Source organism: Vidua macroura, chromosome Z, assembly GCF_024509145.1.
Source record: "Vidua macroura isolate BioBank_ID:100142 chromosome Z, ASM2450914v1, whole genome shotgun sequence".
NCBI lineage: Eukaryota > Metazoa > Chordata > Aves > Passeriformes > Viduidae > Vidua > Vidua macroura.
In genome coordinates, this window is record NC_071611.1 from 47,049,236 (window position 1) to 47,064,969 (window position 15,734).

The 15,734-nt window shown below is 36.0% G+C and overlaps 1 protein-coding gene across 4 annotated transcripts in view; it reads left to right on the plus strand.

The window, feature by feature from the left end:
• The window catches only part of BDP1 (B double prime 1, subunit of RNA polymerase III transcription initiation factor IIIB), a 57,696-nt gene that overhangs the window by 37,608 nt on the left and 4,354 nt on the right, over positions 1-15,734 (plus strand). For all 4 annotated transcript variants that reach the window (XM_054002456.1, XM_054002460.1, XM_054002459.1 and 1 more), the window contains 14 exons: positions 772-989; positions 1,898-2,288; positions 3,313-3,426; positions 3,691-3,727; positions 4,147-4,230; positions 4,852-5,083; positions 6,058-6,215; positions 6,847-6,988; positions 7,571-7,757; positions 9,073-9,133; positions 10,688-10,877; positions 12,302-12,515; positions 13,431-13,473; positions 14,333-14,627. In XM_054002456.1, the coding sequence (XP_053858431.1) occupies positions 772-989; positions 1,898-2,288; positions 3,313-3,426; positions 3,691-3,727; positions 4,147-4,230; positions 4,852-5,083; positions 6,058-6,215; positions 6,847-6,988; positions 7,571-7,757; positions 9,073-9,133; positions 10,688-10,877; positions 12,302-12,515; positions 13,431-13,473; positions 14,333-14,627 (2,366 nt within the window). The remainder of the gene's footprint in view (positions 1-771; positions 990-1,897; positions 2,289-3,312; positions 3,427-3,690; positions 3,728-4,146; positions 4,231-4,851; positions 5,084-6,057; positions 6,216-6,846; positions 6,989-7,570; positions 7,758-9,072; positions 9,134-10,687; positions 10,878-12,301; positions 12,516-13,430; positions 13,474-14,332; positions 14,628-15,734) is intronic.

Below are 15,734 nucleotides of genomic sequence, written 5' to 3' on the forward strand. Positions count from 1 at the left end.
CTAATATTGTTGTCTTAAGCTTGATGGTTTATATGGTCAGAAATTTGCATTATAATAAACACATGCAAACGCTGTTAAAAAAGAATTTACTGTTTGTTATTCATTGAACAATGTAAAGAAGGCAGTTACGTAACTTCAGATACTACCTAAAATCTGTATTACTATACTTAGAAATTAAAATGAGTGTGAACAAATTTCAGACCTTAAATTTGCTCAGCAGGCTTAATTTAGCCCAGATTAGTTCCATCTCTGTCTAATGCTGGTGTTCCCTATTTTTTATATGGATGACTTAAACTTCTAGTTAACATATTATTTTAGCCAAGTATCCATACTTGACAGAACTGTGATTGCTGATGTTTGTCTGTGTATATGTTGAATAATTTTTAAATGCTTTTATATAAAGTATGATAGTTTTTTCTTCCTGTCTTGTTCCTAAGGCAGGAAAAAAACTTTCGCTCCTGCAAATTATTCTTTAAATTAATAGGTAATTTTAGAAAATGATTAATCTTTCCAGCTTCTAAAGAGTTGTTGCTCTTGATAAATTGAGCATGGTGTTGGTCTATTAACTACCAGCAGCATTGGGAATTAAAGTATCGTAGATAATACCAGTTAATGATACCTCTGCTATAGAGCTCAACATTAAAGACGATGAGGAAGATATGACAGCTGGGCATGTTCTCAAGATCTTCAAACTAAAAAAATCTTTAAGTCACCAAAACGAATTACAAATGTTTGACACTTAATATGGTAATAATTATCTCCTCTGTTCAGGAAAACTCCGGTAATACAGTGGAAGCTGGATCCTTCTCAGAAGCTACAAGGAACCACAATTTTGCAGAGAATTTTGAAGAAACATCTCGTAAGAGAATCAGGGAGGACATTACACTCCAGTCTCTGGTGATATTGTCAGAGAGTGAGAGACATGTAGAACAAGATAATGATTCTCAGCTATCTACCTCACAGGAAAAGCATTCAGACAATCTCACAAGGTAAAACAACTGTTTTGCTTTATAAACCAGACTCAGTTGATTGATAATTATTGGCCATAGTTCTGCCATGTGTGAGTGCATGCAGCATGTCAGTTTTTAGTCTTCCATCTGAACTTAGCAGATGTGTGCAGATACTCCTTTGTCTCTTACTCTGCCTCTGTATTCTCATAAAATGAACACAGCCAGCACTGTCACCAATCCATCCCATGGTTTCAACAGAAATTCCTGACATGAGAATACCCATATTTGGGGCCACAGGGATTGTGGGATTAACCTAAAGAGAAACTTTGTGCTAGTTGTGTCCTGTGCTGCTATTTGCTTCCGCTCTCCACCAGTTTACCAAGGAGGATGTTTTGGGGGGGAAGTTTGTCATTGCTTTTGCTACTCGGAGTGGCTGTGCCCCGGATTTTGAAGAAGGAAACTGTAGGTAACTGATTATTGAAGAGGATGCTGTCTGAGAAACCAAAGCAGATAAGTAGTTATCACCTAACAGTTTCAGTTTGTAAACAATAGTCTGATCAATTAAAGTATCATAGTTTGAGGCTTCTAGTCTAGCTTTAGCAAAAGACAACTGGAAGTGTTCCTATGACTTAAAAAGTATGTGAATTCCACATCACTCAAAATTAAAATTATTTCATACTTTCCTAATCAAAGAATTGTATATCTTGCAAGTTTAATTTCTAGCATTTTGAAACTGCTTCATTTATATTTGCAGTAAGTACCTTATGTATACAGGAAGAAATTAAATTTCTGATTAAATGCTGATTTGGCACTATTAAGCTAAGAAGTAAATCGTTTGCATTGTTGGTCACAATGATAACTTTTTTTTTTAATTGAGTTTATTTTGATTTTTAGTGTCCCTCTCTTTGGAAGGTTTTGGATTTCATTGGTTTTGTTCTGTACTTTAGAAGGCAGTTCAGGAGATCATCAAAACAGACAGCACTGCCAGAACATGTGTTGGAGCCAAAACCTGCTACTTCTTCTGCCTCTGAATGTGAGGCTGATTGCAGTGAGAAGGGGAGTCAAAGGCAAGAAGCTAAATTGAGTGTTACCAGAGACAAAAGTTTGAAAACTACACAGAGAAGAAAATCTGGGAAGGAATCCAGAAGTTCAAAGATAACCTTTGTCACCCTCCGGGCTTCTCAAGAGGAGGAGGATGAGGAGGCAGATGACTTTGAGCTTGATGATGAAGATGAATGCTTTGCATCAGAGGAAGTAAACAAGGCTCCAGCATTTGTTCCTATAGGTCTTCGATCTCCAAAACCAATTCCTGTGCAGATACAGGAAACTGTGGAGGAGGTATTGTGTAGCTGGGTTCTGCATATGTAATTTGTTCTGATTGTTTAAAAACATTATATTCTAATTGTATCTTTGGGTATTTGGGTTTAACTGACTTCAAGTTAAGAATGGTGTTGAGAGTAGTAGGGATGTTACTTGGCACATACACTTGGTTTTGAACTTAATACTGCATCAGCCTAAAATCCAGTTATGTAATTATGTTTACAAACAGTATATAGGTCTGCAGGAACTCACCAGTTTTTTTATTGGGATTGAATTTAAGCCCAGACTCACTGGTTGTCCATGTGTTTTGAGGCCCAAGATGGATCAAATGGAGTACTTCAATTTCATATTTGAATGTTAGGAAATGAGGATATGAGGAAAATGTTTCTGTGTGTCATGTCTCCCTTGCCAAGAAACTTTTAACTGTCAGGTAGGCTGACCTGACCAGCAGCCAGACACACACAGTGTTTTTTGTGAGAACTTCCCTGGAAATATCATAAACTTTCTGTGAAATTTTAAATCCTCATTTCTGAAAATGTCAAATATGTAAAGTTCTCAGTGAAAATACAATGCTGAAGAAGAAAAAAAAAATAGGTGAAATGGTGAGTGGATGTGTTTCTGTGTGTCTCCATATAGAAATATTCTGCGTATTCTGTGTCTCCCCTATCTTGCTTTGGAAATAAGTCTGTACTGTTTTTCTGTCCTGAAGATTTATAAAGCAGAAAAAGAGTAAAAACTAAGAAAACCCATTTGAGGTAAACAGTCACTATAAAGGATCTCAGCTGCATAACTTAGTTCAGTGGAGATGTGAGTGACTAAAAACAAGGCCTTAGAGTGTCTGATGCTTTCACTTAGCTGCAGGTAGCAGTACCTGTTCTGCCTTCTGTTCATACCACTGCTTCCTACTCAAATCAGAAGGTATGATTTTTGCAAAGGATTCCTCTAGATGTTGAACATCTGTTAAATATGTGAGGTTTATATAAATTTGCAGATTTTCTTTTGCATCTGATGAACTGAAATACTTGTAAAATTACTTTTACAGCTGGAAATATCTGTGAATATCCCAGATGTGGCGGTGGATGCTCATGCTGAAAATCTTTCTTTTGTTTCTTTCCAACCAGTAGTACAGAGGGAAGACAAAAGCACCTCAACAGCTGTAAGAATGTCTTTTGTTTGTTTCATTGGTCATGCAAAGCTATTTCAGCAGTCTCTTGTTGTCTGAATGTAACTGTGTAGGTTATTAGACTGGTACCTGGCCCACACAGATGTGAGGTACACCTGTGGGAAAACTGTGTTAGTAAATATTGTTAGCCTTAAAACCAGGGTAACTTGTGGGCACAGAATTTACGTGTAAGCATTAAATAAAAATTATGGGGTCATTTTATATAGAACTTTGATATTGTTTTTCTTTGTATTTAAGGAAACAATCATACATGAAAATCCAGATGTGGACAAAGGTAGATATGAAACAATCTTCCTCATGTATTTCCTGTTGACTTGCTACCTATGTACACATTTCCCTCTTTCTTAAAATATGTTTCCAAAGGTGCCACCATCTTGACAGGCTCAGCTGTGTCCTGCAGTGGGTCAGCTGGAACTGGCTGTATCCAGGGCATGCCCCTGCTGTCAACGCCTTGCCACCTGTATCCAGTACACCCTTAAAGGCAGTCATATTACTGCTCAGTGTTTTAACAGTAGTTTGAATTTGCTGCAGAATGGCTGCTTGTCTGCAAGCATTTTGATTCATAAATAAGGTCAATTTAAAAAATACGTACTTCACTGTATTGGTGGTAGTGTCAAATACTTTTTGAATATGGGTAAGTGGATTTCCGGTTAATGTGCTTGTGACTTTCAATGTGTGTGAACAACTTCACAGGAATTAACGATGGAAGCACTGAAGCTGCTATGACTTTACTTGCAATGGGTGATCCAAATTTCCAGTTAAAAACGAGCACTGAAGGTATGATCTGATTTATGGGACAAAGCCTTGCTCTCTTGCTTTCTGGGTCCACCTTGAGGGATGGAGCAGTGGCTGCAAAGCTCTTCCACATGCTGCTGCATAGCAGGAGGACAAGTATTTTCTACACTTTTAGTCCTGTTGCTTTGTAACATATAGTGAGTCCAGCCAATGCTGGAAAGAGGCAGGCACCCTACTGAATACTGCTAACTCTATCACTGCTAGAAAGTTGTTTCTGTGACCTGTTTTAGGAAGCACATGTTTAAATTGATCTGGGCACATAAACTGGACAAAAAAAAGGGATCGAGCTTAAATATCTGTAACTTTTAGTGATCTTTCCAGATCTTTAATGTGAAGCATTGCCTTTTCATCCTAACTAGCTACAACCTGAAATTACCTGGGTTTGTTGTAGCATTTATTATCTGCTTTCATTTGCTGAATGTTAGTTTTTGTGTTCTTACTACAAAAAGTATTCTGTTAGGACTGTGTTTATCTGGGATTTGAATCTGTGTCTTTGGAGAATACAAACTTAGTTAAATGAGGCTTGAAGTTATATAGCTTTATATACATGCCAAAGTTGAGTTTTAAATGAAGTTTTCCCATTCTGTTTATTGTTATAACCAGAACAGACACACATGTTACCTGCTCAAAATGACTTGGGCACAGCTCATAGCCTTGTAATTCATGCCTACTCCAAAGAAAATAGAGCTTCTAGTCAATATTCACTGGCTTCAGACACTTCTATCAAGGAACTGCTGCCTTCTGAGGATGGAAGCAACATCAATGTAAAGCATCAAACCACTGGCACAAGAATAGGCATAGAAGAATATTCAGAGATGGATGCTACTGATACCAGGTTAAATGACTGCTTCATTTTCTTTAGTGAGCGAGATCCTCTGGCACACCTTACTTCTGCTAGGTTCTTTGTGGCATTTTTTATTGATTTGCAAGCAGTCTTACTTGAATAAAGGTTTCTCAGTTTATGTAATTTAGTATGTGATCTGCAAAAACTCCTCCTGTCTCTTTCTTACTACTTTCATGAAGTGTTTGTATGTAATTTTGGGTACAACTGGGTACCCAAACTGGGTTTTCTCTCATGAAATTAGGTTTACCCAGGGAAGGGAGAGAGAAAAAAAAAATGCAGACTAATGATGTACTGGATCACTGTTAATTATCAAGCTCTTTCTTGCAAAGTTCTCTACAGGTAATCAGACCAAGGCAAATTGCTTAAGTGTCACTGCTGCTGTGGGGATGTAGATAAAGATTTAGAGGAAAGGGATGGCAAGAAACCAGTTGATCTTCCACCATTATAGTTTTAGTGATTGATCTTTAATAATTTTTGCATTTGTGAATTACGAGACAGCTTAGTGGGACACTTTCCCAGAGAAACATCTGCTGGTGAACATGTGTTATTTGAAAGACTGTTTAACTTGTTGACTGCTTGAATAAAGTATGAGATTATGCACCTTGAAAAATCTTAATCCAAGATAATTCATTTTGCATCCAGTTTAATTATATTATTAAACCAGAACTTACTACCATGTAATATGTATTAGATTTCTGATCTTCTCCTGTTATTTAAACATTTCAATTTTTCTTTTTTTTTAATTCCTTTACATTAGAAACATACTAGTTTGCAGCATACCTGTCTGTTTCAATTTGCAGATGATTTTTAGTTTTTTTATCCTGCTGAGTGGTCTTCTGGTTTCTCTGCCAGTTGCAGCCTGCATTTTAGGTCTTCATTGTCTGATCTACCACATATCTCTTATATCTTCACTAACTGTCAAAAATCAGAGACTCTATTGATGACATTTTTCCTTTTACTTGTAGTGGTAGCTCTTTGCCTACGGTGAATAGTATGGGACTGACAGGAGGTGGATGCCTGGAGTCTGAGTCAACCACTGCAATATTGAGGTCTAATGAAAACATGATGCAGGACATACTTAATGCAAATGTCCTTGTGGAACAACTAGAACAAATTCAAACTGGTAAGCCTGTTTCTTATCCAAGGGCTCTGAAAATGGTTATTTGGTAGATTCACATCTCTTCATGAAATGAAACAAAGCTGAAAGTCTTCACTTTCCATTCATGTTCACAGATGATACATTGCCATTGTAATGTAGGGTACCCATTTGTGATATCATTTTATACATAATACCTTTCAGTATGAAATTAAATGAAATTTGAATAGCAGTTTTTATCTGCAGGTATTAAAATACCTGGAAGGCACTTAAATTACTGCACTGCCAATTACAGAAATACAGTAAAATACAGTGTACTTTTCCCTATTATTACTGTCTTTTCCTTCCATTAAAAGTAGAAGAGGAGATAGAAAGAGCTGGCTTTGTATTCTTAAAGCAGTTGCAAAAAAGGTAGTCTTCAAACTCTTAATTGTCTTCATACCACTGGCAAAATAGGAAAGGCAAGATGAGATATATGTATGTGCCTTATTTATATAAGACACAAGTATACATGTGCACGTTCATGTATATGTGCCTCTATAAACATACTACAAAACTTTAATTTATACAAGACTATATGTAAAAAGTAATACAAATATGTATATACACCCACAGACTGGAAAGACATTGTTTTAATTTTTATTCTTATAAAACTTAGATCCTACAACCCTGAGGGGTAATGCAGAAATGCAGAAAGTAGAACCAGAACCAATCAGACCAGCTGCAGGTGATTCTTCAGCTGTTCATGACTTTGCATCTAGAAGTATGGCACCTACCAAGCAAGTAGACAGATCTGAGAGGTAGGAAGATTCATCATTTAGTATTGACTTTATTCCTACCATCTCTTAACATATGCTGCTGAAGTTCAGATGTAGTATGTGACTGTAATGGGAAAAGTGTGCTCACAGACACTGTGTATGTTTATACAGATAGTGTACGGTTTAGACTTCAAGTTTTTCTCCCTTGCATGTTGTGCTACAGCTTTTAGAACATTAACTTTTGTTTGCTATTTCAGAAATTAGAATTACCTTGCTGCTTAACTGTCTTTCATGAAACTGCAGGGAAATGTTAAAGAGTTGATTCATTTAGAAATGTTAATGAGCTTATAAGGCTTCCTACTTGGTTGTACTTTTAGTAGGAATGTCTCCATTAGTGGAGTTACAGAGACCTTTCCCTGAAATTTTTCATGTAGATTTTTTCAAAGATTATGCATTGTGTTTAGTACAACAATGTACTACAACTGTAAAAATAATGTAAAAACAATGTAGCTTTGTTTCTATGTAATTACATGTGATTCATGTTAAATACATTGTAACACAGAATTTAGCATTTGCAGAGGGTATCTTCATTGGTTTCAAATTAACTAGATATGTACCTTGCAGAACAGAAAAGCAGATAAGAGATGCTTGTGGAAATTCAGGAGCTTTAAGACATCTAACTGCATCACCAAAACCTGAAAAATCACATCTTGGACTAGAAGATTGTCCAAATCCAAGTTCTGTGGAGGAACTGTCTGAGCAGAGTCCTTGTCCTCTTGAGCACCATATATGTGCAGTCAGCTTTACTCAGGTAAAGAACAAGAACTTAATTACAGTCCAGAAGTGCCCAGATTTTGAAATTCTGTAAAGAAAGAGATTTTCAGTGCAAATATACTCACCAGTTCTAAACACTTGGTACTTCAGCTCATAAATGAAACTTAATGAAACATAAATGAAACATAAATTAAACTATCCAAATAATATTTCAGACAAATTTAATCTTTGCAAACTCTGTTTAGAACATTTCAGTAATACGTGATACGCATTAGCAAAATTGTGAGGAACTTTTAAGAAGTTTTGATGGAAGAAGTTACCTAGGATTCTTGTATCCATTCAGTGTGACCTCTTACTGTTATATTCATTTACATTAAAAAGAAGTTAAAATGTTACTGTTTGGATGGAGCATGTTCACTGTCACTTTAATTTGCTTTGTTTAAAACAAACTGCATCCTTTGTTATGCTCTTTCTCCTTTATTTAAAAAACCAGCTAAGAGCTTTACGTGCATATTATTATATGACATACACAAATTTTGCATATTTTTATATATATCTATATAATTTATATCATCATGTATGTTGTCACGAGTAAACAATGTCTTTTACATCCATTTCTTTGCAGTGGCTTGTGTGTCCATGTTCTAGTATAAATGAGAGTTACCTTATTTCTGTCCTGAGAGAAAGGTTCGGTCACAGTTCCTCATGTTTTTAGTGTTGTCTGAGATCAGTGAGCACATAGTTACATTGGAATAGCTGATGCATAGAAGCTTGTTTCCTGAGTGCAGCAGGTTGCTGTGTCAAGGCTGATTTCATACTGGGACAACACGCAAGAATGATGTTGCTCTTACAGGCGTGGTGCAGAGAGTATAAGAAGAGGCAGCTTGCAGTAGAGCTGGTTCAGTCAGCTGGTTCAATTAATTCCTGGTTTTAGCAAAGGGACAAGCTGTAGAAGGGGAGGGATGGATGAGCTGTAGAGCTACGTGTTTTTCTTTGGTGGTTTGTTAAAGGTTGTACGAATCTGCTTTCTTAGTGCCACTGAACAATTCATTGTGTGAGTCATCTCTGACAGAATTGTGCTGTAGGAAGTATAAATTTATTTTGACAAACTATCAATAAGCTGCAGACAACGAGCTGCATATAAATTTTATATTTCCCCAGTGTTTCTTGTCCTTGTTAGGCTAATACTCTTCAGCCTAGAACAGCTAGAAGTGAAAACTGACAAATGAAATAATGATGATGTGATTGGATTTTTTGGATCTTCAGCATTTGACATGCTTTATTTCTTCCTGTTTCCTAGAGTAATTTCCCAGATTTATTAAGTTGTTTTATTTCAACTGTGTTGTTTCTAGAATGAAGCTTATACTCAGGATGCTCAACGGCATTGCGTAAGCAGCACAGAAGAAACTTCAGGTATAATGTGGTAATATTCAAAGTTAGCAAAAGCCCACATTTGTTTATCTTGCGCTTACTAAAAGATGAATTAAAACCCTAAAATTTTCATTTTAAAAAAATCAAAATTTTCATTGACATGATTAATCAATCTATTCCATTAACACAAATAATGATCCACAGTATAATGACATTCCCCTCCCTAGCCTCCTTCTTTTACATTTTGTTAATAGAAACTAGACTTGGGAACTATTTGAATAGCCCTTCATTAAGTTCAAGTGTCTGTGGAAGGGAAACTTGCTCTCTTTGCCCTGTTGAGAGCTCCTGCTGCTTACCCTGTGGTAGGTATAGTATATAGTTTTTAGAGTCCTTTATGCACCTCTGACTCACCCAACAAAAACTGAACATGACAGACGGTGAGAAACTGTGTAGTTTTCCATTGGCTTAGTGAGCTGTAGTTGCTCATCAAGTTAGCAAGTGAATGCTGTTGTCAGAGTTCTGTGAGTAGGAGAGCTGTACTGTACAAGTGTGGAGCAGAGGGAAAGAAGTGGACAAGTGTAATACAATCAAACTTCCTTCTTTAGCTGTACTGAGTCAACAGATTAATGCCTAACTGATCAAGTATGATGAAAGTTACGGAGGTGATGTCTGCTGTTCCCTAGAACAAATTGAAATGGTTGGTTTGGAACCACTACTTGTCTAACATATGGGATAGTCACAGTGACAGAAGCCCAGAATACTTAGTTTACATGGAAACTGCAGTCCAAAGCTGTAACTCATGAGCTTCTGCAAAAGATCAGGCTAATACTTCTTCTTAGAAGTCTATGCTCTATTATTGCAAGAATCTTGGGGTGAAGAATCTTAAACCATGTTTAATAATTAGATGAAGAATCCAAGCAATAGCTGAGGTTGGAATAACAGCTTTATTGAGAGCTCATTGAGAGCTGTGTTAAATAATGGAGTACCATTGTTGTTTTCCATCTTTTGAAAACTTTACAAATGTTTATTCCTTAAATTCTAACAGATGGCAGCTGGCAGTTATCTGTTAATGTCTGTTAATTAAATTATCTATATTTTTCATCTATTAAATTCAAGACTATGCTTCTCAGATCCTGATCTGCCAATCTGCAGTGAGGGGAAAAATCCTGTGCTTACCTTCAAACTAGTACACATCTGCCATTTAAGGAAGTAACTCTTAATACCTTAGAGTTGCAATTAAAGACAGAGGGCCACTTGACCACCATGACATAAGTTTTTTAAACTGCAAATTGCTCTTTAATGCTAGAACACCCTTTTAAAATCTTCATTATTACTAGGCATTTTTAATATTCCTCATTCTAAATGGTAATCAGGATTCCTCTGCAGTGAATAAGCACCAGGAGATGATGATGTGTATTTCATCTGGGAGTTCAGGAAGCTTATTGTCTCAAGAAGATGCCCAGTGCCTTTTTCCATGGAGAAATGAATGCCTAAAATTTCCATACTCTGTGTAGGGAGGACATGAAGAGAACAGCATAATTTCATATTTGATTAATAGGGTTTTTTTGTTATTTATTTCCCTGAAAAAAACTATAGTAGTGAATTATGATCATAGATGTCCAGAGGAAGAACAGACGTTCATTTTAACACTGGTGGAAATCCCAGCTGGCTCAAAAGAGTTTGATGCATCTGCTATGGTGGAACAAACTTCAGAACCAGTACTACCAGCCCCAATACTTATCAGCCCAATGAATACAAGTGAAACAACTGTGACTGAAGTGGAGAGGTAAATGCTTTATTTTTTATCAAAGTGAAACAGTTTTTGTGTACCTTGATTGTTCTCTGACTGTGTAGTACAGATTAGAATTTCTCAAAAGAATAAATGCAAGAGGAAGTAATTTTGACAGATGGCTAGAGAATTAAGAAAATAAAAAGGGCTCTAATTAGATTTGAGGAAGATTCTATAGGTGTTTTAAATTTAGTGTTTTAGTTAGTTGGGATTTTGGTGTCATGTTAATTCTGATTTACCCTTTAGAGTATGTCTTCCTTTTTAGTAGAAGTCATTTGTCCAGCTTGAGCGTTACTTTGCCTTATGGATACTTAAAATGCAAAGCAATTGAAATGAAAAAAATGTAAGCATGTTTGTATATGTTTGTATTTTACAGTACTTTAACAGTTTTGTAGAGTAGCTGTTTATTAATTGCTCATCCAGATTTTTCATGTAGATAGTTTTCTAGAAAACATTATAAACAATAGATGTAAATTCTTATTGTCTTGAATTTTCTGTTCAAAAGGCAGACAAGATGAAAACACAAACTAATTAATTACTCCAAAGAATAATAGCTGGTTTGTCTACTGCAATCCAAAAGGGTTTGAATTTCTTTTACAAAGAGTACCTCTGAATGCAGTGTAACAAAATTTTTATGTCAACATTACAGTTGAACTAAATCTCTTAGTCAGTTTGGGAAGAAAAAAAAAAAGAAAAAAGGAAAAAGACATTATAAAAAATGGAATTGTTGCAAAGTAGTAAAAAACCCGCAAACTCCAATACTATACTAAAGAAAGTCCTCAGATCATAACTAGAGTGTGATGCAATTCCACGTAATTGTGAAGAGTCTTGCCCTGTGATATCAGATGCTAATATCATTCCTTTATTAAAAGGATATGTCTTTGAGTGAAGGTTGGCTACAAAGTATAATAATTCTGACTCCTGTGGAACTACTTATGATAAACAAAATTGCTGATGGGCTGAGTTAGAGTACATGTTCTATCTTGCTACTCCTATACTGCTTTACCATATTTTCCTCGTCTCTGCTGCTTCTCTGTATGTCTTATATATGTGTATGTCTTTTGAGATTATAGAGTATGTGGGGGTTCAACTGTGCAGATAAATAATACTATATTTTAGCATTTTTCTAGGGCAGTTAATAAATGGCCATATTTTTGCATCGTATGGAAAGACCAAGTGGAGTTCAAATAGAACAGCTAAACTAAATTAAATATGACTAGAAAAAGTAACTCCAGATAGCAGAACAAATTGGTTTTTGGTAGTAAATGGTACATTAGAAGTTATTGACATTAACATTAATATTGACATTAAGCAAGAGAGAGTATCACCAGAGATTCATGTGTAATTTCCATACAGAAACTTTATACAAAGTAAATTTTGGCTTCTTGTACTGTCACAATAATGACTTTATATATATACAGTATTGGATCCTTGACAACTGCAGCTGGTAAGGTTGCTGGACCTTTAAACAGCACTGTGGAAACCAAACAACTAGAGAGTGCAGTAGACCCTGTTCCAAAGTTGCAGATAGCTCAAAAACAGTTGGCTGCTGAGCTTGAAGAGAATGATTTTCCTCCTTCCAAGAAAACTCCATCTACTGTTGCAGTGGAAAATAAGCTGGAAACCACTTACAAGGTGAGATCATAATATGGTGAGTTTTCATCCATGGGGTAGATGCATAACACATAATAGAGCATTTTAACTATGTTTATTTTTTAATGGTATCACTTGCTTAAACATGTACAATATATGCCTATACAACTTAAAAGGAAAATCAATACCTATAGATTGCTTTCAGTTTTTAAATCTACAACAGGTTTTGGGTGTTTATTTATTATTAGGGTTTTTTGAGAATCTGTAGGCTCTCAGTTGGTTTTTAATTAGACTTCCTAGTAGACAGACTGGTAATATGTCTTACTTGGTTCATTCTGCATCACCCTTATGACAATGGCATTGCAGGAGAGGCAACTCTGGAGGTATACTGGGTGACTGGCAGGATGTCTAGGTTCACTGAATGATATTTTGAATCTGCATTGTGTCTGCATTCTTCTACATGAAGAAGCTGTTAGATAGATATGTTCTTATTGATTCTTAACACGGCAGGTACTAGTTTAAAAGAGCAAGCTGCCACTGAAAACAAGCCACCATCTTACCAGCATCCTTCTGTGCTTTTTTACAATATGACCAAGCTTATGGCAGCAACTACCATTGATGTTTGTAAGTGGGCAAGGATTGTATAGTGTACCTTGGTGTATGAATGGGTGGTAATTCCCCAGATGATTCAGAGAGCTTTCCTAGGAAGGGATGGATAACAGTCTTCTTCCTTCTTTGATCTCCTATCTCAATATTCTCGTCTTGAGTAATTTGGCGTAAGAACACCTTGAAAAAGCCTACTTAGGAAATTAGTTAAGTGATGAATGATGCTGCACTGTCTTCTCTATCAGTCCTGCTCTTAGAACTGTCCATGTGTGATATGACCTTATCAACTTCATTGTCTCTTCTGTATTGAGAGCAATAAAAAAACCTCTTTTTTTTCTTTTTAAAATACAGGGTTATTCAATTAAAACCACAGATGTGCCAGTGGTAACTTCTGGTATGTACACTTAAACTTATAAACTGAAGTATAATGAATGTAAACATATCACAACTTAATACTGGTTGTCATTCTAAATAGCTCTGTCTGAGGCCACCTAAGTCAAAAGTAGAAACAAGTTTTCCTGGTACTACACTAATACCACCATTCCATGCTTTCTCCTATAAACTAGGTGAGCCGAATTACATAAATGTTGGTTATTTAATAATTATTTTAAAAGCATTGCTGTAACTAGTTTATTGGTGAAATTTGAGAGGTTTCTTTGACTAAACATGTTATCTTCTCTTAAGCAAATACTTCCACCTGTTAAAGAACACTAATAATCAAAAGTATTAACTGGCATTTTAACCACACCTAACCACTATGCCAAAATAGTTTATTTTTAGTTTGCTTTGCATTTCTACTTAAAAAGTATGGAATTGTTTAGGAGCTTAATCTGCCTCCAAAGAAACTGAGAAAAAGCAGAACTGCTGACAATGAAATCTTCATTGATCTGAGGTGGTGAAGTGTTTGGTGAACTGTAATTTTGAAAAAGAGTTCTAAGGGAAGTTGTAGAAGGTTAAACAGCTAGGTGACTAGACTAAGTTCTGTGGTTCTGTTGTGCTATAAAGGATGAGAGGGGGAAGAGTGTGCTGTAAAATTTAAAACCACGCTTCTACTTTTTCCCATAACAACTGTATGATCTTTCAGGCTTTAAAAGTAGACCATGAACTTTTAATTTGTAGTGGTGATTTATAAAAAATAAAACTAAACAAAAAATCAGCCCTTCTGTTGTAGTGGTTCAAGCCATTTTAATATCATGCTTTTTTTGGGCTCTTATTTTATCACTGAAGTCTTTGACTCTCAAATCCTTTTGCAGGGAATCCTTTTCAAAAAACAGAGTCTTCAGCAAAGGAAAAAGTACTTACTTCTGTATTGGTGTCTGAGTCTATCTCACAACTGGCTGAGAGAAGCCAGCTTGAGACTTTGGAGAGCTGTGGGAAAGCACCATTTGAGAATGTAGCATCTGAAAAGGAAGAGGAGGCTATGTCTAGATTAACCTCTAACAGAAGAGCAGAAATAAGTAGACAAGGAAAGCAGGAGAATGTGCATGAATCTGCACAGTTGGAACATACTAGAAGTCTAGCATCATCTTCAAAAACTCTATTACTCAGGTATGCAGTAATTGCAATAATGTTTTGTCAGCTTGTTCTGTAAAAAAAAGATGATGTTTCCATGTTGACATCTTTTCAGTACCATTGTTTGTGACCTGCATGGCTAAGAGTTACAGTATCTATGCTCTCCTGCAAATCAAACTGTCTGCTTTGAAATTTGCATTATTTTACTCATTAAATGAGTAGATCAACTGAAGGGCACTACTGACATATTGTGTGTCTATTTAGACATGATGGATGCCTTTTGTCAGGCGAGCATCCACTGGCTGTGATACGAACTTAGGATAATTTGTTGTTTTCCATAGGTGAGTCTCATGTTGTAAGATACATACCCATGCACTTGTTTTGGTGTTTGTCCGCCAGTAAGATTTGTTACTGGTACAGTACTAAGCACACTGAATTTTTAGGACTGACATAAGTAATTTCCCCCAAGGAGTTTCAATCTTGGCAGCTCAGAGGATATTCTTCTTACCTATATGTTGACTTGATTTTTTAAATATACCTTTCTGTACTGTTTGTTTAAATGCTTTGAGTTCATGTTCTCTGTTGCTCCTGTGCTTAATTATTTAGATTTTAATGCTCCACTGGCCTCTTCTAATCTGTCATTTACTTTTTCGTTATGCTTGTGTGAGTACCAATATTGTCTATTTATATTTGGGACATCCACAGCAATTGGATAGTGATGCATTAACATCAGAATCCTTGCCTTAAAGTTTACTTTCTAATTTGTAAACTCTTAACAACATGAAAAGTTAATGCTTTGTGTACCTCCCTCAGTTTTGTGACTTCCATAAGCTCACTGGTCTGAGTTTGCTGCTGTAAATAGGCTAAAACTCTGCAGCAGGTAGCCTGCTGTAGCTCCATCCTTGGGGATCAGGTTTTCCATTGATTACATGGAGGATGCTCAGAATTTTCAGTGTGTTCTTCAGAAGTGTGCCTCCATCCTTCTTGGAACCACTCTCTGAAAGTCTGGTAGCTTGTTACAGGCTGTGGATTAGCAGCAAATAATAGGTTCCTGTTCTCAGGCTTAAAAATTGTCAAGAATCTCTGTGACTCTTAAAAAAATTCTTGTACCAGAATATTCAGTAATACCAAAGCCTTTTTCAG